Raw genomic sequence first — 25,239 nt, forward strand, 5'->3', positions numbered from 1 at the left:
GGGAAAGATCGTAATAAAAAAGCTTCGCAATTCTTTTGATGAGCCACTTCCTATTTACGTTATTCTTTTGTGCATCAACAATACTTTTAGAGTGTGCTTGTTATATTAAAGCATATTTTTGTTTTATAAGCCTTATATATATGAATATTTTTGATCCAGAGATGCTCCTCCGCAAACGGAGGCTGTTCACGAATTTGAAGCAGATATTTCAAAAATGATGAGAATTATTATTAATTCGTTGTACTCAAACAAGGATATTTTCCTTAGGGAATTGATTTCGAACTCTGCTGATGCTTTGAACAAAGTCAGGATCGACAGCGTTGATAACCCAGCAATTCTTGGAGAAGGAGAATCGAAAAAGTTACACATTCATATCGTAACTGATGAAGATGCAAACACTTTATCAGTTATTGATACTGGTATTGGAATGAATGAAACAGAACTTATCCAGAATCTTGGTACAATTGCGCATTCTGGAACTCAAAGATTTTTGGATGGAGTTGGAAACGGAACGAAGGATGCCGATCTCATTGGTCAATTTGGTGTCGGATTTTATTCTTCATTTTTAGTTGCAGATAAAGTTGTTGTAACTTCAAGAAGATATAATTCATCCCAAAATATCTGGGTTTCGAATAATGCACAATCATTTGAAGTTTATCCCGATACAAAAGGACCGGATCTGGTTCGTGGAACCAAAGTTACTTTGCACCTTAGAGATCTTCAATACTCTAATGCAACATTTATTAAAGAATTAGCAGTTCATTATTCTGAATATGTGGATTTCCCGATTTATGTGAGAATCGATCATGACAATAAGAAGAAGGAAGAAAAGAAAGATAAAGACGATGAAGACGAAGATGACGATGAAGAAAAGCCAGTTGGTGAAAGAACTGTTACTGAGAAAGATGGACGTATGTACGATTTTGTACATGTGAATCCAAGAAAAGCCATTTGGTTGAGAGACCCTTCAAACGTGACTGAAACGGAATACATTGAATTTTACCGCTCCATTATTAAGGATTATGGAGACACACCTCTCACATGGTCTCACTTCTTGAGCGAATCAAAAGACGTGTCATTTAGATCAATTTTGTACATTCCTGGAACAGTTCCAGATATGGAAATGACAGCTCATCGCAAATATCACTCGTTGAAACTGTATATCCATCGTGTGTTAATTGCAGAGGAGTTTGACGACTTTATTCCAAGATATTTGACCTTTGTTCGTGGTGTTGTGGATTCTGAGGATCTGCAGCTGAATGTTTCTCGAGAGATGCTTCAAGATTCCAAGGCATTGAGAACAATTGGAAAGAAGATTGTACGCAAGATTATCCAAATGATGCTTGATTTAGCTGAAAAAGCTGAGAATGAAGGAGACAAAACATTCGACCGATTCTATCAGCTGTACAGCAAGTACATCAAAATCGGTATTATGGAAGACAGCCCACATCGCAGAAAGCTTGCTCGTTTGCTTCGCTTTAACACAACCAAGACAGAACCAGGAAAAGTGATTTCATTGGATGAATACTTGGAGAGAATGAGACCAGATCAGACTGACTTCTTCTACATTGCAGGTGATCCAGAGACAATGTTGACAGAAGAGTCACCATTCCTCATTCCATACAGAAAGAAGGGAATTGAAGTGCTTATTCTTCCAGAGCCACAGGATGAGATGGTTATTAAAGATCTGAAAGAGTACGATAACAAGATTTTCATTTGCGTGACACAAGTTGAAAAGAAGCCACTTTCAGCAGAATCTGATTTTGAACGAGAGAAATTGAAGCAATGGAGAAAGAGATTCAAGCCATTGGTGAGCTTCTTCAAGGAAGCCTTGGAAGACGATATAGAAAGAGTGGAAGTTTCAGCACGTTTAGCTGCTGATTCTCGAACTCCCTGCGTTTTGGCTCATGTTGAAGGAACAGCCTCAGCAAACATGGAGCGCTATTCAAGACAACAACACAGAGTTGATCCCAGATTCAACATTTATGAATCAAAGAAAGTGCTTGAGATCAACCCAACAAACAACCTGATCAAAAGAATGAATGTGGCTGTGCAGCAAGTGGAGGCCGAGGGCATTGAAGGACCAGATGAGGAAGAAGGAGAAGACAGAGAAATGGCCGAGGAAAGAATGGCAAACAACAAGAAGAAGCTGGAAATCATGGCCAAATTGCTGTATGATACAGCTATCTTTGAATCTGGCTATGTGATTGCAGATTCAAATGAATATGCGGAGAGAGTGTTTGATGTGCTGACTAGAATGACAGGACTGCCAGATGCCCCAGTTGAGGAAAAAGAGTTGCTTAAGGATCTTTTGAGCGATGATGATGAGGAAGAGAGAGATGAAAGTGGAAAGAAGAAGGAAAAAGCAGGAATTCAGAAAATGAAGGAAGAGCTGCAAAAGAAGAGAGAGATGCAAAAGAAGAACGAGGAGAGGAAAGAAGAAAAGAAGGAGGAGAAGAAAGAAGAGAAAAAACCTGAGAAGAAAGAGGAGAAGAAAGAAGAAAAGAAGCCTGAAAAGAAGGAAGAGAAAAAGGAAGAGAAAAAAGAAGAGAAAAAAGAAGAGAAAAAAGAAGAGAAAAAGGAGGAAAAGAAGGAGGAAAAGAAACCAGAAAAGAAAGAGGAGAAAAAAGAGGTTAAGAAAGAGGAAAAGAAGGAAGAGGAAAAGCCAAAGAAGGAGGAAAAGAAAGAAGAGAAGAAGCCAGAAAAGAAAGAGGAAAAGAAAGAGGAGAAGAAAGAGGAGAAGAAGCAAGAGAAAAATGAAGAAAAGAAAGAAGAGAAAAAGACAGAAAAGAAGGAAGAGAAGAAGCCAAAAAAGAAAGAAGAAAAGAAGCCAACAAAGTCCAAGAGCGAAAAGAATGAGCTGTAGTTTATATATTTTTTATTTATTTTTGAACCCTTGTACCAAATATTCTTTCTTTTTTATCTCCAATTGTTTCATTCCATTACAGTATTTTTAAAATATTGATTCTTGCGTGAAACGTATAATAATACTTTTAAAAATTATAACATTGTAAAAAATAAGAAAGAAAGAAATGAAGTGACTACTCTAAACAGGCAATTTAAAAAAATAATTTTTCAATTAATATTGAGGTGCTTTGCTTTGTTTCAATATTTTTCTTAGTGTTCTGCGAATAGCAGCATGAATAACATCCAGTGGAATTACGTGACAAGGATTATTATCTCCTCTTTGACGTGTGTTATAAAGCCAATTAGATGGGAGAAGTGACGGTAAGGGAACAAGTGGAGCAGTAGGGGTGTGTGAAGGCTGTGAATGAACAGGGAAGGAAAGATGTGGATGGTGGATAGCAGACACAGGAGAGCCTAAAGGTGCAGGGCGATTTAGATGAGCAGAAAGATTGTCTGAGGGAAGAGTTGAGCTGACGAACTGAGGTTGCATTTTGAGTGTTTCGATTTCTTTCTCTTTCTCTTTCTCTCTTTCTCTTTCTTTTGCTTTTGAGTCTTTTTCCTTTTCCTTTTGTTTTTTTGCTTCTTTCTTCTTTCTTCGTTCTTCTGCCTCTTTCTCCTTCAATCTCTGTTTCCTCAATTTCTCCTCTTCTTTCAGCGCTTTCTTTCTCTCTTTCTCGTTCATCGGTTTCACTCTATCTGCCATCAATGCTGCAGAATCGCTATTAGCAGCAGCAGTAACTGGGAAAGAGATGCCAGCAGTGACAGCACCAGGCATAAACACATGATCAGCCGTTTGCACAGGAGCAATACCAGAAACAAAAGCCGATGACTCATCTTGTGAAAGAGATGCTGAAATACCAGCAGATGGAGAAAGAGATGGAGAAGAAGGAGGCGATGGAGTAAACGAAATAGAAGGAGAAGATTCGGGCAAAGCTGCTTCGCTTGATGCATCATCGCTTGCAAGAAGCGAGCTGCTGTCGTGTGCCTCTACGGCTTGCATGCCCGCAGCAACTGGTCTCATTCCTTGAGGAATAACAATTCTGGTATCTGACAAAATGGCTTTTGGATTTTCTGAAAGCATCTGATTTTGATCATACATAGGTGTTTGAGAGAATGAAGAATCACCACTTCCTAATTGAGCAGGTTGTGGCAAATCTCCACCAATCCATTCAATTTCATCAGAAACACTATCCCAAATGAGCATCTCCAAAAACGTGGGAAGTCGAGAGTTATTTGCAGACGCCAAGTTTCCCATAAAGGCAAGCGAGGCACATTTTTCAACTGTGTATGGAAGAGAGTCGTTGAACAGCTGGTCAATCAATGCAACGAATTGCCTAGTGTCTTCATCGAACGCTTGCTGCAAAAGTGGCGGAATACCCGATGTGGCAACACTGCGAGCAATCATTGGATAAGATGAGTGAAGAGAGGATTGGAGTGTGCTTGGCGAGGGTGCTGAACCGAACTCTTGCACAGAAGCCTTCTGGTGCAGACGGAATGAAGAGCGGGAATATTGGCGTAGCTGAGCATTTCGATTCTCGATATCAGATGCGGTGTCAGAACAGACATCACCCATTCCAGATATCTTTAACAATGGCAGAGCTCGGAAGAATCCGCCAAGAAGAGCGAGAGGTTTGTTTATTGCGTCATCTTCGTTTTCGAATGTGACTGTAGATGGATCTGAGACAAAGAAGATTGCAGAGGGAGTAATTGCATGGTGGACGATTGGAGGAGAACATGCATGATGCAAGTGAAGCAGAGCAGAGCTAATATCGAGTGCAATCTTGAGAATGACAATTGGTGATAGAAGAGGGCCAATGAATTTGCCAGAGGGAAACAATGCTCCGGATGCAAACGCAGAAGTTTCTCTGTTAACGGGAAGATCAGGTGCAGGCCCTTCTGATTGATGAATAACGGATGGAGGAAGAAGAGGCATTTGTCGTGGCGGATGAAGGAAATAGTAGAGCGGGTGCGGAAACAGCGTCTGATATGGAATTGCCTGGAACTGCATGGGCGTTCCAGGCTCCATTCCGCCTGTGCCGTCTGCAAAGCGGTTGAACTGGGAGTGTATTTCAGAGACACGCTGCTTCTCTCTCTCTTCTCGTGCTCTTTTCCTTTGGCGTACTTCATCCAGTTTCTTGCTCATAACATCGCATGAAAGGAGTGTTGCATCGACCTCGCAATAAGGAGAAGGAAGGAGGCCGAAACTGTGGCAGCGCACGATGCATTGATGCTTTATTCTGCTTTGGAGGAAGAACGACATCGTGAAGTCCAGCAGTGATATTTGACTATTGAGCCCATTTGTTGGCAGGAGTGAAGTTGCAGTGAGTGCCAATCGATTTGCTGTAAGTGAAAGATAATGCCTGTGCTTCAGGCACATTCTTGGCTGTTCTGTTGGATCCATGTGGTGGAACGGGCATGGAGGGAGAAACAGCGACAAATGCGAATCAGAAGTTGAATTCAGAAGAGTTGTGATGGAATACATTGAAGAAGGCTGATCTTTTTCTTCTTCTTCTTTGTCTTCTGAGCTGATTTTCACAGCTGTCAGAGGATCAACAAATGCTTCACTTTCGTTCAGTGGATCTGAAAGCACTAGTTCTTGTGATTCTTTGAGTTCAAGTGGCTTGACGTCCTTCGTAATTGAGAATAAAGACGAAGAAGTGGTAGAAGTTTGCTCGTCTTTAATTGCGTTCAACATCGACAGCATTGAAGACTTTTTGATGAATTTCGTTATTTGCAATGTGAAAGTGTCAAATTCTGTGGAATGTTTTGAAGGGAACAAAGAGAATGAATGGAACGTTGATGAAAGCAATGCACCAACGCTTTCAATGGAGTGGATGAGATTACCAGATGAATTAGAAGACAGTGAAGAAATTAGTTTCAAGCGCGAACCTTTTTGTTGTAATTGTATGCTTATTGTCTGTTTTAATGATTCTTTTTTTGGATCAACATTAAGTGCCTTTAACCCGATTGAAACAGAATCCAAGAGGCTCCACCAACGATTCAAAGAAGATATGTCCAGCGCCATTTCCAATGAAAATGGTTTCTGTATCTCAGGAATGCATGCCGATAAAACATGTTGAAGAAAACGCTCTGAATACTTGCATAGATTCGAAGGCAACTGTTGCATCTTTTTCCATTCTTCTCTAATAAATCGTAGTAATTCCATTGGAGAAACTGATGCGGCCTTTAATTTGCTAGTTGATAGAGAAGAAAGAGGAAGCGATATTACCGAGTGTTCGCTTTCCCATGTTTGGTTATTTGAAAAGTTCTTTTCATTTTTGTCAAATTCAGGTACATCATTTTGCGATGATGAATCAACATTCAAATTTGTGTAGAGTTTGTTTATTATCGATCCTTCAATGGTGGCAGCAGAAAGCTGAACAGATGATGTAATTTTCACTGAATCACATTCTGCTTCGTGAGTATTTTCCGATGGTGAAGTTACCACAACAAACTCTTCATATGGCAGTCTGTTATCAGAAGGGTTGTATCTCGATGCAAATGTGCGAACTGTGTTCACAAGCACAATGAACAACAAACGTGCAACGTTCTCATTGTGTCCGGATACAACAACACGTAATGAGTAGCGCTTCTTGTCTTGCAGAGGATTAGGAAATACGAATTGTTCAGCAGAATTGTCAACTGCAGTAGTAATTGGTATGCACTCTATCATAAATGTTAACTCATTGGGAAGTATTATTCGTATATTACGTGATGGTTTCGTTGAAAGATTTGTGCCGTGTGAAAGATCAGAAAGTGTTGGTAATTGTTCAAAATTCCCTTCCAATTCCTCGTTCTTCATTGAATCCTCTGCGACAGATAAAACGTTGGATGCAGCTGGAAAATGCTGCGAATAGAATTTCTCAGCCTCGCTTCTTTCGTCTTTCCATTCATCGTTTTCTTCATTTTCCATCATTGAATCATCCTCTTTCTGTTGTTCTGAGTCAGCATCTTCAAACAGCAGCTGCTGATCTGATGATTCGCTCTCTTCTCTTCCCGCATTCATCTCTTTGAATGTAATTTTCTGTGATTCAAATGGCTCCTTCTCCAGTTCATCAAAATCTGTTCCAAGATCTGCACGCATAAACCGCCTGTGGTGATTAAACAGAGAATTCAGCTGCGTTTCAACCATTGTCGTTGCACTTTTAGGTCGTGCTTTGTGCTGTTGCAATTTCGAAAGTATCTTTGGCTTTCGGAATGTATTGCTCTTTTCAGTGTTTGGTGAAATATGAGAAAGAAGAGAAGAAAATGACGGAAGCGCTTTGTGGGCTTTTTCCAATTCTTCAAATGGATCATCAGATTCTGCTTTAACTTTTGGAGGCTCTATTGTTTGTGGAATATTCAATGTTGAATTTGTTTCTTCTTGTTTAGCCTCATTTCGCTGTTTAGTAACTTGATCTTTTTGCGCTTCTTCCTTTTGTTCATCTTTTTCTTCGATTTCACTCATGTCCTGAACAAATGGAAGATTTCCATCGTCGTTATCATCAAGAGGATTGAAATTTGGTGATTCTGAAGCAAGTGATAGTTGGATCGGCTGAATGCTTGATGAATAGCGCTTTATCGGCACTTTTTCAACAGCTGCTAGCACTTTTGGAGACGATTCAATTGTATCAAAAGATTGCGAATCTTCGTCCATCCCATCGCCATTCGATGTATCTACGGAATGGAATGATAACTGTGGGGAAACAGAATGATTGTCTGCTTCTTTTTCAGATGTGTCATTACCGTCAGATGTGGAGTTGTCGCTGACTTCTTTCTGTTTCGCTTTCATTTTAGCAGATAAAAGCATTGGCAAAACAGAATCAATAGATTGTGCCATTGACAGAATCACAGAGCTCTTAACACCACCAATGACACCTGCAGCAGGATGTGATTGCGTTGAAGTTACTGCTGAATTCTGTGGTATTTGTTGCAATGGAGCATCATGAATGACAGTTATTGGCGCTGTTCCTTCCTTCCACCAGTGAATGAATGATGTCGTTCTCGAACGTGATGATCTTTCTGATTGTTTCATTGAAATTTCATTTTCCTTCTGCTGTTGTGAAAGTTTGGCTTCGGCATATCTCACGAACTTTTCCAGTTGTGGGAGTAACTGATTCACAAAAATGCTTGGATCAAAATCAAATGTGAACAGACGGCAGAACGACGATACACGTAATGAGAAATAAGATTGAGAATCTTCTTTTTCACTTGAATGTTCCTCGAGACTTTCATCATCTTTCTCGATTTTGAGTGACTTACACAGACGAGAAGGCCATAGGCGATCGTATTCATCGCCAACAGGTTTCAACTGCAAGAAAAGAGACAGCCACAGAGGAAGTGAATATGCTGCAGGATTCTTATGGAACATGTAATGAATGTTTTCTAATGGCTTTTCTTCGTCCATCTCCCTCAATTTGTACTGTCCAAATATGATTCTGTTGCACATTGGTTTTATAATTTTGAGAACCATGTTGATTGGCTGTTCAACAACTGCAAGCTGTTGATGATTCATCAAAAGTGTTGGCTTCAAGAGAACAGATAATGCTTTGCTCGGTGATGAAAAACACTGTTCAAAAATGCTAAGTAATAGAAATGTCCACATTGAATCCAACGCAACAAAAGAAGAAGACGAAGATTCCACTGAACGCGCAGAGTGGCATAAAACAGGAGATGATGAAAGAGGAGGAGAAGAGCAAGTGCTGACAAATCCTCCGTCACGCCAATTATTTCCACTCCAATTGTCAGTTTTCTCAAGATAAGACTGGAAGCAGCCCCATCGAGTCATAGCAGCAATGAAGCTTGTCAGTGAATCCCTTTCCAATCCAAAGCAGAGTGCTTTCTTTTCCAGTGATTCTTCAGCCACGCACACAGTAGATCCTCTGATCAGAAGAGATATCAATTGAATGGGCAGATTGTTGTTGTTGTCCACTCCTGACTTGAATCTTGAATAAAACGGAACTCCAATTCCAGGTACAATATTCGGTTGAGTTTGATTAGATAGAGCAATAGATGGCATCGGAGAAGCGCATCTTTTGTCAGCCTGAATGTATCTGTGAGCAATTCGGCACATCCTGTCTAAGATGATATCCATATCAATCTCATCAAACAGGAATTGTGAATTCCCTTCCCACAGAAATCTCCACAGCGCCATCTGCTTTCTTGTGAGGAAAGAAGAAGTCGACAGAAGAGAGAAGCTCGACAAAAGTCTGCGAAGAGACGCCAGCAGCGGGTGGTGGCCAAACAGCATTGAAGGTTTCTGTTTTCTTTCTGATGTTGGCTGTATTGATGAACGCGCAGTGTTTCCATTTAAATCAGCAAATGGAAAATGCACAATTGTCCAGAATGGATGATGGAATGAGTTCTGCTCAGTTTTCGAGCAAAGGAAAGTCGACTGCAGAATTCCAGGCAGCTCTTCTGTTGGCTGGCCATCGCTGTCTTCCTGTTGACCGCCTTCACCCGATGCTTTGAAAACCTTTGTGCTTTGTGTCAGAAGTGAAAGTGAGGCAAACAGCGACTCGTCGACTGCTCCTCCTTGAGCCTTCTTCTCTTTCTGCTCGGCTTTGTCCTTGCGTGTGTCATCTGGTTCTTGGGCCAGTGCTTCCTCTTCTTTGAGCAGCTGCTTTCTTTCGATGTAGTTCTCATAAGCGCATGCGCTGTCTATCACAAACACAGGAGGTGGGCCTGCCACAAACTGGAGATATCCATCATTTCTGCACAATGACTCAATTGCAGATAAATTGCTCTGAAGGTTTCTGTGAATATCTCGTTCATCATTTTGATTGGATATGCTGTCAGATGAATTGTTTCTATGAATACGCTTGTTTCTGTTTCCGTGAGATAAATGAGGCTCAGTTGAGAACAGTGACTGAAACACAGGTGGGCAGCCGCGGAATGAAACAGTTGCATTTCTTCTGGAAGAGCTGCCTTTGTTGCCTTGAACATTTATGCTTTTGCCATCGGCATCATCACACTGCTTGGCAGATGCAGTCATTTGAGAAAGGAGTGAGCCTGAAGACAAAACTTGGTGTGGCTCAAGTGCTGTTGAGAGGTCGTTTATTGGGAGTGCTGCGTTTGTGACTGATTTCAGTGCAGAAACAGAAGGCAAAAGATCCGAAAGACAAACCATTTGTGATTCTGCTTCTGATTGATCATTTGAATCGTTGTCATCTGAATGCACTGAAGAATGTGATCTGCTCAGGTTCGAGTTCTTCAACCCAGAAGAATTCGAAGATGATGACGATGACAACGATGAAGTGGAGTTAGAATAAGAAGCAGGTCTGGAAAGAGGAATCAGCCCCTTTATTGGAGTGTCAGTGTGTTCCACCGTCTTCAGCTTCCACGAATGTCTTTGTGTCCCTGCCTGCCTCAAGCGCTCTAGCTGATTGGCAGCGAATGATTTGACTCTGTTGTTCATCCCCAGTCTGTCAGTAGTATTTCCTGATGAATCAAACGTGGGTGAATATGAAGAACGAGGATTAACCAAAATATCGCTTTTCCCCGAAGACGACGGAGAAGGAGCAGGCGAGCTGTTTGGAGATGGGGCAGGCTCAAGAGCATCAGAAAGGGTTGAACGGATGGCTGCAACAGACTTTGCTGACTCGATGCATTTAAATCCATTTAATTCCAGTTGATCTTCTACTCCTTCAAAAGTAGCTTCATTCTTTTCTATATCATTGCTTGACTCGTTCTGAGGAAGAGATTCATCAGAAGTGTCGCTGTCATTCGAAGTGAAGGACTCCAAATCATCATCATCAGTAGAAGAAAGATAAGAGCTTTCATTATCATCTTCTTTTTCTGCTTCACTGAATTCACCTGTTTCTGAGCTTTTCATTTCTTTCTCTTCTGTTTGTTTGGATTGAGACGGAACAGGAGAATGCGACAAAGGAGAAGGAGAAGGAGAAGGAGATGAAGATGCTGATCCATCTTCACATTCACTTCCATGCTTATTCTGCTCATTCTGTTGGTTCATTTGACTCTGCTGTGTGTTGCGTGACTGCGAAGATGGGTCAGGTGCAGCGATGATGTTGCTGTGGCTGTAGCGATGTTCTGGCTGCAGCAGCATCAACTCGCCGTCTCCGCACATCTGCACCGCCCACTGCGACATCAGCACCACCACACTCTGCGCAAGATGGTTAATGTTCCTGCGAATGATGGAGTGGTGGATGTGTTTGAGGGATGAGCTGTTGGAGAATTCTTGCTGAGGAATCTCCGTCTGCATTGGTATCTGCGATTCCTGGCTGAGAAATGAGGGCAAGTCTTGCTTTGTCTGTGGATCTGTTTGAATGTGATTCTGCATCTGAGACTGTCCCTGCGCAAAAGATGCTGGATGTGGCTGCAGTGTAATCTGCATAGACGACTGTGCATATGAAGAAGGAGGCGAGTGATGAGTGAGCGGAGGCAGAGGAGAAGACATCTGCATGATGCTCTGTGTGCGCGAGGGCATTGTGGGCGGAGGAGAGGCAGAAGGACGAGGGTAATGATTGGAGAACTTGGCTGACGAAGAAGTGGATGAGGTGGTAGTTGGCAAAAAGGAGGCGATAGAAGTGGTAGCAGCAGATGCAGAAGAAGATGGCTGCTGTTTCTTTGCTGATGAGTCTGTTTTGATTCCCAGCCGTTTGAGCAAGTCAGCGTCATATTCGTCGAGTTGAGACGATTCCGAAGAAGAAAACGACTCTTCGCTGCTTTCCTCGCTGCTGGTTGACATCTCATCTGTTGGCAGCTCTGATGATTCTGTTGATGATTGGGCATTTCTTTCGTCCTCATTTGACTGACTGTGAGAGAAAGGCTGTGGATGAATGCCAACAGGTTTGTGTGGCTGTGAAGAGAAAGAAGAAGAAGAAGAAGTGATTGTTGATTGAGGTGCAACGAATGGCTCTTCGGGAATGACGGATGACACCCAAAAGGAGGAAGGAGGATTGCAGAAGGGGCAGATCTGTCTGGTGGATGGGATAGAAGAAGAAGAAGAGGAAGATGTTGCTGTAAATGATGATGATCCTGTTGAAGAAGAAGAGGAGGATGAAGATGAGAAAGAGAAAGAAGCAGCACGAGAGTCCTTTGATTGGGCAAAGAGTTGCCCAGCAGCTGAATGAGAGGAAGAAGAAGAAGAAGTTGAAAATAAAGATGATGTAGTTGATGAAGATAAAGGAGCAGATGATGATGACGAAGATGATGATTGAACTGAAAAAGCATCAACAGATTGACTTGTCGCAGCTGTCTGATGGAACGACAAAGGCTGTGGTTTCGATTGCTCCTTGTTGATTTCCTTCATTCTCGCTTTTCTTTCCTCTTCGATTTTCCTCTTCAGAAGAAGTGAGGTTTCCTTCTCTTCCTGTGTCGATTCCACAATCGCTGGGTGGAAGCGCACTGGACTTGAATCATAAATTGGCTCGAGATTTGACATGGAATGCAGGCGCTTGTCAAACATGTTCTTCAAAAAGCCTTCCATCGACATCTTCTCCTGCTGTGCCTGTGCTTGTGCTTGCATTTGGGTCTGCCTCTTCATCTGATCATCCATCTGTGTCTGAAGGAGATCGGCTCTGCGAAACTGTCTTGTGCGATCAAGTAGTCTTCTTCTTAGTGCATGCCCCTGTTGCCTGCGAGGAGAAAGAGTGCGTTTTGGTGAGTCAGTTGCAGAGGATGTGTTGTAACAGTAAGGAGGAGGTGCTTCTCTTTGTTCTCTCAATTCTCTCTGCTCTTTTATTTCTCTCTGTTCTCTTTTCTCCCTTTTCTCTCTCTGCTCCATCTCTCCCAATGCCTCCACAGTCTCCGTGTCCATCAGCACAAAACCAGACCTTCTTTTCTCGCTGAACATTCTTTTTCTCTCGTCAAACGAAGACTCCTTCTGCCTCGGTGGCACACTCACATTCAGCACAACATACACAAAGAAGCGAAGGCGAAGAGAGCGAGCGATGAATCTGAGGGAGTTTAAGGTGGAGATGAAAGAAGAGATGAAAGAGGTAGGGAGAGGAGAACGCGCAGGGGTCAGTGGGAGAGAGAAAGAGAGCAAGATTGGAGTGGGGAATGTGGTGATGCTTCTGCTGATGCTGTTGTTTAAACTTCTGCTTCTGTTTCTATTACGAGTGACTTTCGAAGAAGAGTTGCTGTCGATGAATGAGCGGAACGAGACAGCCAGCCACATCAGCCGTGCTAATGAAGAAGTGGAAGGCAGATGGACAAGTTGTGCGTGCTGGCTCTTCATCGGGGTGTCGTAGAGGACAAATGTCTGTGTGTTGATGGCTGATTGGTGTCTCAGGTGCTGATCAGTGAATGAGGCTGGGTTAGCTGATTGCTTTACAAATGGCCTGAATGCCTCTTGGAATGAAACATGGGACATCTCATTGAACAGAGAAGAGGAGGCAGATGGAGACAGAGAGCGAGAAGCAGAACTGGAAGGGGATGATAGAGAATCAGCATCACTGAGTGCAAGTATACGCAGATAGGACAGTGTTTGCGGGTCAGGCAAAAGAGGTTTGTTGATTGTGTCACCTGAGGACTCGCTTTTCTTTGAAGATGCATCGTTCTGTTGTTGTTGTTGCTGCTGCTGCTGTTGTTGTTGTTCCAGTGCTTTCACAGAAGACGGGTTGTGCGAATGATCTGTTGATTTCTCACCTTCCCTGTCAAATGCGTTCTGTTCAGGCGATGTTAATTTCAAAGCCACATTTTGTGTGTTTGACTGCAAAGCCAGTTTCTCTTCAGAGATACAAAGTGATTCGTGAATGGAGTCAATTAAAGGTGTGCCACAGAAAGGGAAAGGGGAATGCCACGAGTCAGCTGCGCTTGTCTTTGCACCAACGGCTGAGGAGACAGAACGGATGCGATCGATTTCAGAGGGGAGAGCATTAGGGAGAGTGGAAGAGGTTATGCTGTTGTTGTTAGAAGACGACGATGAAGAGAAAGGGGTAAATGAAGAAGTGGAAGAAGTGTGCTGCTTATCCACATTGCACAAGAAGAATCCAGGAGATGAGAACGAACTTGAAAGCCCCTGAGAAGAAGAGGAAGAGGAAGAAGAGAAAGAGGAAGCAAGAGATTCTTGTTTTCTATGTTTTCTTTCATTCAAGCAGGCACCTTTCAGCAAAGTTGGCTCAGAGCGATAGAACAATCCAGCAAAGCCGCCGTTTTTTGAGGCGACGGTTGAGTTGTTGAGCGGAGAATTAGGAACGTAAGGAGCATTCGGAGAATTACGAACATTATGAATATTGGGTGCATTTGACATGTTGGACAAGTTTGACATGTTTGAAGGAGAAGAGGAAGAAGAAGAAGAAGAAGAAGCCGGTTTAGCTGCATGTTTAAAGACAATTGCACCATCAGAAGTTGTTCCAAGAACAGAGCGTAAAGAACTCTCAGACAATGAAGAAGAAGAAGAGTTTGAAAAGGAAGAAGACGAAGATGAGGAAGAAGACGAAGATGATGATGAACTTGCATCAGCATTCGGGTAGTTTGGTGGAGGTGGAAACAACGAGGAGAACGAGAAAGTGACAAAAGGTGAGCCAGAAGTGGATGAGATGCGGAATAACAAGAGCGGCGGGGGCGTAACGTGGCGAAATGGGGTGGTTGAATCAGAAAGAGGCAGAGGCAGAGGAGGAAGAACTGTTGGGAGATAAGAAAAGCCGTCTTTGCCCAGCCGGCGGAGGCGGGTTTTGTGGTTGAATGAGGCGAATGAGGAAGAGAGAGAAAGAGAAGAGGAAGAGGAAGAAGATGATGATGATGATGTGGAAGAGAAAGAAGAAGAGGAAGAAGAAGGTAATGATAACAGTGATTGTGAAGGAGCGTGAAATGCATAGCTGGAAGAAGAGTTTCCAACAGAAGAAGAAGAAGATGATGATGATGAAGGAATGGACGATGTGGGTGAAAGTGAATGAATCGAAGAAGAGGAAGAGGAAGAAGAAATCGAAGAAGAAGCAGAAATCTTCGGTAAATTCGGAGATTTCGCATTGTTTTGCAATTTCTGTTCTGTTAAAGTGGCAGCAAAGGAAACAGGAAGAAGAGCAGTGGGTGAAAGTGTGGCTGGCAGATAATGAGAGCGCGTGGGAGGTGTCAAAGAGGCAGATCGGCTGTGCGATGCAGGCTTCTTCTTCGACGAAGGGGGAGATGAAGGAGAAGCACCTTGGAAAGACACATGTTGTTGTTTATTGGGCTGTTGGGGAGGTTGAAGCTGAAGAGGAGTTTGAAGAGGAGTTTGAAGAGGAGTTTGAAGAGGAGTTTGAAGAGGAGTTTGAAGAGGAGGTTGGAGTTGCTGGTTGTTTGAGAAGCTGTGTGGAAGAGAATGGAAAATAGGTGTGGAAATCTGGTGGCTTTGCAAATAAGGTGCAGAAATAGTTGGATTAGGCTGTTTTTTATTTTGAACTTGTTGAAACTGTTGAAACTGTTGCATTTGTTTTGGATTCATCTGTATCATCTGTTGTTGCTGTTGTTGTTGCTGTAACTGCTGCACTGAAGCAAGCTGTGCCATGTCCAGATGATATATCGGCGGCAGCATTTTCTCTTTCTCCTCCCTCTCCCTCGCCAGATGCCTCAGCGTCGCCAAATCTCTTCCCCACTCAGCGTCTGCTGCTTCTGCCTCTATTGCATCATCCACCATCTGATGTGACACTTCTATGAGGGAATTAAGCTCCATCGCTGGCACAGAATCAGCATCAGCATTGGGAGGGACAAGAAGGAGAACAAGAGAAGGAAGGCGGGAAAGCGCGGTGGGAATGTAAGATAAAGACGGGTTGTCTGAAAGATTGAGGTATTTCAGCTTCACAAAGTAAGTGAGGGCTAAAGGCACAGAACGCAAGTGGTTGTGGGAGAGGTCTAAATATTCGAGTGTTTTGGAGAGGAAAGGGACGACTGTGTTGTGTCTGTTCTGAGAGAGGAGAGGAGAAGAGGATGGGGAAGGCATAGGGGCAGAGGAAGAGAAGTAGGAGGAAGAGGAAGAGGAGGAAGAGGAAGAGGAGGAAGAGGAAGAAGAAGAAGAAGAGGATGAGAAGAGAGAGGGAGAATTGTTAAAAGAAAAGGAAGAAGAAGAAGAAGAAGGCAGTACATCACAAGCACTGGAAGAAAGAGGAGCAAACAAGAAGGAAGGGATGTGAGTTAAGGAGCAACCACACAAGGAGAGGTGCGTGAGTCTTTGAGCAAAGAAGGAGAAAGAAGAAGGAGGCGGGTTGTAAATTCTCAAGTCAATGGAATTGAAGAGGGGGTAAACAGAAGGGTCAAACAGAGAAGAGGAAGGGAGAGAGAAAGAGAAGAGCTGGCGGGAGGGGATTAGCATATTGCTTAAGTCAAGCGTCTGAAGAGAACGGGTGAGGAGGCTGATGCTGTTAAGTGCATCGGAAGTGGGTTGAGTGAAATATGAGGGCTGACGATGATGTTGATGATGATGCTTTTGTTTCTTCTTCTTCTCCTTCTCCTCCTTCTCCTTCTTCATTTGAGGAGATTTTAATTTTGTTGTTGTTGTTTCCGTATTTTCTAATGAATCTGTTGAAGATGTGTTGTTGGGCATAGAAGATTGGTCAAACAATGAATTGGAATCAGAAGAAGATGATGACGATGAAGAAAATGAAGAAAACAAGGAAGTATTAGAAACAGAAGAAGAAGAAGAAGAAGGAGGAGGAGGAGGAGAAGAAGAAGAAGAAGAAGAAGAAGAAGAAGAAGAAGAAGAAGAAGTAGGTGATGATGACGACGACGACGACGACGATGTTGAATCTGAATCACACAGCACATTCTGCATCTGACTGGAAACAGAAGGAAACAAAGAGAAGATGTATTCGATTCTGCTGTGGAAGGAAGAAATAGCAGAGAGCGTGTCAATGGCGTGGATGATGAGTGGAAGAGCAGCAGAAACAAGAGAAGAATATGGATGTGTCTGGAGGCAGATCTCAAATCCCGACGCAATCTGCACAGATGAGAAGAAGCGGATGAAGCGCTTGTCTTCGAGTCTTTCGGAGGAAGAAAGAGAAGAAGAGAGAGAAGAAGAGGCAGAGAAAGAAGATTGGGGAGAGGAGAGGAAAGAGAGAGAGGCATAAGAAGCTGCAAAGGAAGGAACTGACATCAAAAATGGCGAAAAATGCCTCAAAATTTCTTCTTTTCGCAGCTGCATTTGAGTTTCGAGTGTTCCTTCTCTAAGCTCTTTCTCTCGCTGATAGGCAAAATACTCAGCTAAACTGATCATCACTGAACCCATCCGCACAAAATATGAAGGAACGAATGAGAAAGGCGTGTTTTCAGCAGAAATGCGAATGTTTGAAGGGGGTTGGGACAACTGTTTGGGTTCTAATTGAGGAGAAGAGGCATTAGAAGAAGGAGATGAAGAAGAAGATGAAGAAGAAGAGTGAGAAGAAGAATTCCATTCATTTGAATCAACAACCCCACCAGGCACACAAATAGCAGGCAGGGGCTGTCGAAACAGATGTCTTTTTGTGAACTCCAACCTCATCTTCCTGTCATCCACATCTCTTCTTTGGCTTCTTTTGCTCCGGATTATCTTCCATTCGCCTTTCTTCCCTTCTTCCCGCAGCACATCAGAGAAGAAGAGCACTGCCTCTGCTAAAGCGGGAAGGCAGTGGGGAGGGATGGGGTCATTTAATGTGGGAGAAGAGAGGGAGGGAGAGGGGGAAGAAGAAGATGTTGATGACGATGAATAAACGAAAGATTCCTGTGTTGATTGATCTGGTGAAATATCACCTGTATTCCCATCTGTTAAGACATCATTGTTGTTTTGCTGCTCATTCATAACAGCTCCCAACGAAAGCGATGTATCTGGTGAGTTTAATGGCTGTGGAATATCTTCATCATCTTGTTTGAGAAATGGATTTCTTTGTGATTCAATGAAATCTTCTGTTTGTTGAGTTATTTTAACTTCTTCTTTCTCTTCTTCTTTTATTTCTTCTTCTTCATTTGTCATCTTCTTCTTTTCTCCCTTCTTCTCCACCTCCTTCTGCTTCATCAACCCCTTCTTATCCACATCGAGTTCTGCCAGCACATTCAATGCGTTCTTATTATTATTATTATAATAATTATTCTGAGACACATTCAGCTGACTAAACTGCAATAATCTCACTTCATTCACACATTTCTTCTCTCTTCTCTTCTTCTTCTCTTTCTCTTTCTCTTTCTTCTTCTCCCTCCTCACCCAATTCACTGCCATTCTTGCCCAGTGCTCCATCATCTGCACCATTTCATTCAGCTCCTTCGTCTCCCACAGCTTTTGTGTGATTCCACTTTGATCCTCGTTTCTCCTCAGAAGACGAAGAGAATAAAAAGATGCAAAAATATGCTGAGAGGGGGAAAAGACAGGGGTGAAGGGCGCTTCCATGTTATCTTGTTCTGATTCTTTTGGTAATGTTGTTTCTTTTTCTTCTTTTTCTTCGACTTTTTTTGATGTTGTCAAATTTTCTTCTTGTTCGTTTTCAGCAACTTTTGGCACATTATCATCATTTCCTTTGTCATCCTCTTCTCCATCTTCTCCATCATCATTTTCCTCCTCCTCTTCTTCTTCTTCTTCTTCCTCTTCTTCCTCTTCTTCCTCCATCTTCTCCATCTCCTCCACATCCACACACATTCCAAAGAACGCCCTCATCAGCTCTCCATTCCTCGTCAGCACATGCTGCACAGATGGACAGCACAGCGCTGCAGAGAGAAGGGAAGGGGACAGACGAGCAAGCAATGAAGGCGCCCCTTGTTCCACCAGCGCCCTCATCATCGACCGCGCCTCGTTGCGCAGCTGAGCACAACATAACAGCAGCTGTGCGAAGGAAGGCAGGTTTTCAAAGGGAGAAGGAGGGTGTGAGGGAGAAGGGGATGGGGAAGGAGGAGGGGAGTCGTTGTCGTCCAGAAGAGGGTGTGAATGCACCACTGTTGAAATTGGGATGATTCTTGCTGATTTCCTCTCAGTCACTTTGTTTGTGTCAGCATTTTGTTCTCTCTCTTCCTGTTCTTTCTCCAGCCTCATTTTGATAATCTCCTCCACTGCTGATGTGAAATTCCCTTCTGAATTGCCATTCACTGAGCGATCAACAGCGTCTGAGGCAAAAGAGAACGCTAGTTTCAGATATTGGTGATAGAGGGACATCCAAGAAGGGGTATGAAATCCCAATGGACCTGAAGATATTGAGGCATTTGCCACGATATCGTCATTTCCTTGTCCATTCCCCTTCATCATCATCATCATCTGCATCTTCCTCACTCTTTTCTCCTCCATCTCTCTTTGTGCTTCTCTTTCTTCCATCTCCACCACCATCTCTGCTTGATGCAGCTGCTCATCAGGAATCTCACAGCCAAAGTGAAGCAGAAGAGCTATTGTTGGATACTGTCCTGTTGCCAAAGAGCGGATAAGAGGGTGAGAACTGTCTTTGTCGAAGTATTCTGAGAGAAAGGGGGAGTTTAAGCTTTGCTGTTGCTGGGATGAAAGAGATTGAGAGGAAGAAGAGGAGGAAGAAGAAGATGAAGAAGAAGATGAGGAGGAGGACGAGGATTGCGAAGGACGAACTGAAAGTTTTGTGCGAAGTGTGTTGGAAGAAGAAGAAGAAGATGATGATGATGATGATGAGTTTGATGATGAAGTGGAAGAAGAAGAAGAAGACGATGAAGATGAAGATGATAATGAAGCAGGCAAAGTAAACGACGAGTAATTCGAAGGCAAACGCTGTTTAGCAGTTTTGTTTCTTGCTTCAACAGCTGTTTCTGCAGATGACGTGGAAGATGTTGCATTTTCTGTCATTTGCCTTTGAGTCGTGTCAGAAATAGGTGGTATTATTCTTTTGGGTGATTGAGGAACGGAACGCTGGCTGGATTTGAGTGTGGGAGGAGAGGACGAGTCAGCGTCAGATGGATGTTTGGACTGTTGATTGGGAGAAGAAGAAGAAGAAGTGGAGGAAGAGGAGGAGGAGGAAGCAGAAGCAGAGGAAGAAGTCGTGATTGTCTGTGAAGGCAGAATAATCCTCGAACTCAACGCTGATGTTGTTCTCTGCAGCTTATGTTCTCCATCGCTGCTTGTTGTTCGTGTCAAACCTGCTCCTTTCTCACTCAAATTGCTCTGTGCAATTGAAGTCCCATGCTTTGCTCCTTTCCCCATCAGCTGCGTCGCCAGCTGCGGCTGGTTCCACACAGGGCCTCCAGCAAGAAGAGGGTTGTAGTCGGGGTGAGACGGAATCAAAGAGAGCAAAGACACAAATGGAGGGAACATGGAGCGAGTCACGGGACTCAGCTTGCTTTCGTCCCAGGGGGGAGAATGAGAACTGCTGCTGCTGCTGCTGCTGTGATGGTCAGACGCTGCTGGCTCATAAAAGGGAGAATTCGTCTTTGAAAGTGACAGAGTGAACGTGACAGGAGAAGAGAAGGAGCCAAACGGAGAGAAAGAAGAAGCGTCCTTGTGGGGCAAGTCCATGAGGAGGGAGAGGCGGGGCTGGCAGCGGATGAGGAAGTGGATGGTGGGGAGGGACATGGAGGTGATGGCAGCAGTGACAGGGGTGGTGTGCATAGGCAGGAACAACAGATCGGTGGAGCGGGAGGAGCTGTCGAGAAGAGAGGAAAGAAGAGGAGAAGAGAAAGAAGAAAGAGAAGAGGGGGATTTGAGGTGCTTTTTGGGGGAAAGAGAGTTTGGGGGGAAGGAGAAACGAGCAGAGCGAGAAGAAGAACTGAGGGAAAGAGGGAGAGAAGAAGAAGAAGAGGAAGAAGATGAAGAAGAGGATGGAGAAGAAGGAGGGATTGCAGCAGTTGAAGGAGAAGTCATACGTGATGAAGGAGATGATGGTGTTTGTGTTGTCTGCACATTTGGTAGTGACTGGCTCATTGAATAAGATGAAGATGATGATGAAGAAGAGGAGGAGGAAGAGGAAGAAGCTGGATAAGAAGTAGGTGTAGTTGAACGAGTCAACCCGGAAGAAGCAGGAGAAGGAACGTTGTCAGGCACCAGCACTTCCTCATCCTCCGCCTCTTCCAACTCCGCCAGCCTCATCTTCCTCGTCTGCATTCTTCTCAAGTGCCTCTTCTCCCTCTCAATCTGCTTTGCTCTTTTGGGTGTCCCCTCCACCGCCTCCGTCATCAGCATGTGCCACGTCTTTCGGGGCGGGTCTTTTATTCTCAGTCCACACGGTAAGTGCGCATTGATGCCATATTCAGTGCGGCTGTTCACACAACACCCTGCATCCACCAACATCTTCACTGCTGCATAGCAACCAGCTCTTGCTGCACAGATGAGAGGAGTCAAACCAGACCTTCCCGCAAAATCAGGGCTTGCCCCATGCAGCAGTAGTGTGTGTACAATCTTCTCCTGCCGTGCAATGCATGCGATCTTCAGTGCAGTCCAGCCAGTTGGCGACACCAGATCCACCTCAGCCCCTCTGCTGATCAGCTCTGACACGATCGCCACGTAGCCATTGACACACGCACACATCAGAGGCGTCAGCTCATCCTCGTCGGTTGAGAAGGAGTTTATGGCCATCCCGTTGCTGAGGAAGAAACGCATCAATGACACATTCCCTTCAGAGCACGCGATGTGCAGCATAATCCCTTTGTTCCTCCTTTCACACCCAAACATCTCCAGACGAGAGAGGGAAAAACATTTGCGCGACAGAAAGCGAATAGAATCGTCCCCCAGTTGTTCACAATCTTCCAACGAGACATACTGCAATGAAGGGCAATAGCTGGCGATGTGGCTGGTGGCGACGTCTGTCAGAAGCGAGCAACCTTTCATCTTCAGCTTCAAAAGGGCAGGACACGACTTGGCCATCACTTCCACAGTGTGGTCGGTGATTCCCTCACAAAAGGAGATGTTGATGGAGGTGAGGGTGGTGTTGAGGCGGTAAGGGAGAGAGAGGGGGGCAGAGGGAGAGTAGGAGGAAGAGGAGCGGGGGGTGAGGGAAGCATTGGAGGAAGTGGAAGAAGAAGAGGTGGAAGAAGAAGAGGTGGAAGAATAAGAGGTGGAAGAATAAGAAACAGAGGAGGAAGAAGAGGCTAAAGTTGCAGTGGAGCGCTGAGACTCGTAGAGAGATTGATCAGATGAAGGATGTGGTGTGGGGCTGGATGTGGGGTTGGTGGAGTGTGAAAGAGAAGGATGAGGAGAAGAAGAAGAGGAAGAGGAGGAAGAAGAAGAAGAAGAAGATGATGATGATGATGATGATGATGATGATGTTAACAAAGAAGGCATATCAAGTGAAGGAATTTGAGCTTCACTAGGCAGATGCTGTTCAGTTGTTTTTGGTGTTGGAGAATTGGTTGATGACTCAGACTTTGGAGATTGTGATAAAGATGGGTTTTCATTGGACATTCCACTGGATAATGTATTTGAAGAAGAGGAAGTTGAAGAAGAAGAAGAAGAAGCTGTTGTTGTTGAAGTTGTATGCACAGCTGATGACAGCATAAAGCTGTTCATGAATGAATGGTCAGGAAATTCGATAGGCGAGTCAGGGGGTGTTGCAAAGAGGGAAGGAGGAGAAGATGGCTGGCGGGTGAGGGTGTGTACAGGAACAGGTGCTGGTGGTTGATCAGAATCTGCATCAGATGTGAGGTTAGAGGGAGAGAAGGAGGAGGAGGAGGAAGAGGAGGAAGAAGAAGATGGTTTTGTGGGTGTTGTTGTGGATAAAGAAGAAGAAGAGGTGGTGGTGGTAGTGGTGGAGGAGGAAGGAGACAAAGAAGAAGAAGGCATTGGAGAAGAAGATGATGACGATGATGATTTATCACCTTCGTTTTCATTCTTATTATTATTATTATCAACAGAATCTTCAAATTCTCCATTGTTTTCTCGAGTCTGTGATTGTGAATGTGATTGTGATTGTGATTGTGTCTGTGAAATGAAAGTCGACAGAGGGACGACACTTGCATAGTCAGATAGAGAAGGCTCTGGCTGGGCAACGAGAATGTGCGGGGGAGCATTGGAAGAGAGGGAAGGGTCCACTGCATAGATGACATGGGGGATGGTGGTGTGGATGTGGGTGGGCTGAGAGGAGGTGTGAGAGGAAGAGGAAGAAGAAGAGGAGGTGGAAGAAGAGGAGGAGGAAGGAGATGATGATGATGTAAAAGAAGAAGTCGAAGAAGAGGAAGAAGAAGACGACGAAGAAGAGAAAGACGAAGCAGAAGATAACATGATTGTGTTGATCGGCTGGTTGAACAAGGAGAACGTGCGAGGTGAAAGAGACAAGCAGCGCAAGTCCAGTGACGAGAGGTGTGAGCAGAGAGGGTTCAATGAAGCGATGCCGTTCTCTGTGATTTGCGCGCACCAGCCGATTTTGAGCACTTGGAGGCGGGGAAGGCCGAACTGGAAGGATTGGATGTCGAAGAAGAAGGTCTGCTTGCGGAGGAGAGAGACAGAATTGAAGTTGGAGTTGAAGTTGAGTTCGTCTGAAGAGGAATCAGTTGATGATGGAGATGAGAAAGAGGAAGGAGAAGAAGAGAAGGAAGAGGAAGAGGAAGAAGAGGAAGAAGAAGAAGAAGAAGAGGAAGAAGAAGAAGAAGAAGAAGAAGAAGAAGAAGAGGAAGAAGAAGAAGAAGAAGAAGAAGAAGAAGAAGAGGAAGAAGAAGAAGAAGAAGAAGAAGAAGAAGAAGAAGAAGAAGAAGAAGAAGAAGAAGAAGAAGAAGAAGAAGAAGAGAATGAGAAGGGGGTGGGGGATATGTCATTAGCAGATGATGATGATGATGATGAAGAGGAAGAAGTCAAAGCAGAAGTTGCAGAAGAAAATGGATTGGAAACAGAATGATTGTCAGAAGAGAGGCAAACATCAGAGTCGCTTTGATAAGGGGATGAAGACAAAGACAGATTGGGTGAAGATGAGGCAGATGTTTCATTTTGAACAGAAATTGAGGAGGATGTTGAATGTGCTGTGTTTGATGTTAATGCTGTGGCATCAGGTGATTCAGAATGGATGGAAGAAGAAAGAGAAGGAGAAGAAAGAGAAGAAGAAGAAGAAGAAGAAGTGAAATGAATGTCAGAAGCAGAAGTAGATGAATTCTGAATGGAAGTGCTTTCATTGTCTGTGGATGATGTGTTAGGTACATTGGTTGGTTGATGAAAGGGAGAAGCAGAAGAAGAAGAAGAAGATGATGATGATGATGATGACATGTTCAGTGAGCTTTCAGACTCCAATGGAGCTTCAACAGCGGGTGATGTGCTTAGAGAACCAGAAGCAGAAACAGAAGGAGAAGTCGTAGTTGAAGCAGGAATTGAAAGCTTGTCCGAATGAGATGGAGAAAGCTGTGATGAAGAAGGAAGAGGTAAAGACGAAGAAGAAGAAGAAGAAGAAGAGGCAGTTGATTGGTGAGATTGTGCAGATACAGGCGAAGATTGAAGCAAACTCGCTTTAAGTGAATGTGTTGAAGAAGGAGAAAATGGCTGTGTGCTTAATGATTCTGACGGCAATGACGATAATATTGATGATGCTGATGACGCAGCATTTAGAGAGATTTGAACCATTTTCCCTTCGTTTTCCTCTTTTTCTTTTTGTTTTTCAGATTTCATCCTGAAGAACTCAAAGATCTCATCGTCAACATATTCCCTCCATTCTGCAGAAAGCTCGTCCCGTCTACCTCCAATGAGATGCATCGATACATCTGTCAATTGAGTACAGCCCATCAGATTTAAGCGAGTGATATTTTGACAAAATACTGAAAGAGCAACAATTGAAGCGTCAGTGATGCCTACACAACCGCGAAGTGATAAATCCTCAAGATGAATCAAAGATCGAGCGAGAAATGTTACTGATTTATCTGTAATATCCGTGGCTCCATATAAAGACAGTGATTCCAATTTTGTTCCAACTGTTGCAATTGTTATTACTGCACTGTCATCAAGTTCATTTCTCAAAAGAGAAAGATCAAGCTTTCGTAACATTGGGAAAAGAGGCGGCGTTATATGGTTAAAACCCTCAGCAGAAAGGGGCGTCTGTCGAAAAGAAACATTTTCTAATCGAGGCAAATAAGAAAGCAAAAATACAAGTCCATCAGTAATTGGTGATAAATTTAATGAAATATTTTGAAGCATCTTGTTTGTAACTACTAATTCTGCAACAACCCCATCTTCAAGTCGATCAAGTCCGTCGAGACAAACGTCAGAAAGTGAAGTTAAACTCGAGACTGCGCCAGCAAGTTCGTCTCCATTTAAATGGATATTGTGAGAAAGATCCAATTTTTTGAGGTTTCTCGCTCCTTGAATAAGTCGTAGAGTCTTTTTGCCACAAAGCTTGAGGGTTGAAAAATCAAGAACCGAAGCCTCTTTCCAAACAGCATCTCTAAATCGACGAGAAACCAATGCAAGCGGTAGTCGAGATTGGAATCCACATAAAGATAGGATTTGCCCAAGAATGCCCAATGGCAAATCCTGCAGCTTCATCTAAAAAAATGTGAGGTAACCCACAATTCGTTTAATAACGAAAAAGTTTTCAA

At 43.7% G+C, this 25,239-nt stretch overlaps 2 protein-coding genes across 2 annotated transcripts; one reads left to right on the forward strand and one right to left on the reverse strand.

Moving 5' to 3' along the window:
* Position 1: 1 nt before the first annotated feature.
* MONOS_9509 (putative Grp94) lies at positions 2-3,033 on the forward strand. Its single transcript, XM_067880016.1, has 2 exons — positions 2-91; positions 160-3,033. The coding sequence occupies exons 1-2, from the start codon at positions 39-41 to the stop codon at positions 2,864-2,866; spliced, it is 2,760 nt and encodes a 919-aa protein (XP_067729922.1). The 5' UTR covers positions 2-38; the 3' UTR covers positions 2,867-3,033.
* Positions 3,034-3,079: 46 nt separating this feature from the next.
* MONOS_9510 (putative ankyrin repeat-rich membrane spanning protein) lies at positions 3,080-25,203 on the reverse strand (the record flags this gene model as incomplete). The annotated part of the gene is made up of 3 exons (XM_067880018.1): positions 23,579-25,203; positions 17,927-23,119; positions 3,080-17,860 (listed from the first exon to the last, which is right to left on the reverse strand). The coding sequence occupies exons 1-3, from the start codon at positions 25,184-25,186 to the stop codon at positions 3,080-3,082; spliced, it is 21,582 nt and encodes a 7,193-aa protein (XP_067729923.1). The 5' UTR covers positions 25,187-25,203.
* Positions 25,204-25,239: the final 36 nt, after the last annotated feature.

Source organism: Monocercomonoides exilis (genome assembly GCF_001643675.1).
Source record: "Monocercomonoides exilis strain PA203 chromosome Unknown scaffold15-1837935, whole genome shotgun sequence".
NCBI lineage: Eukaryota > Preaxostyla > Oxymonadida > Polymastigidae > Monocercomonoides > Monocercomonoides exilis.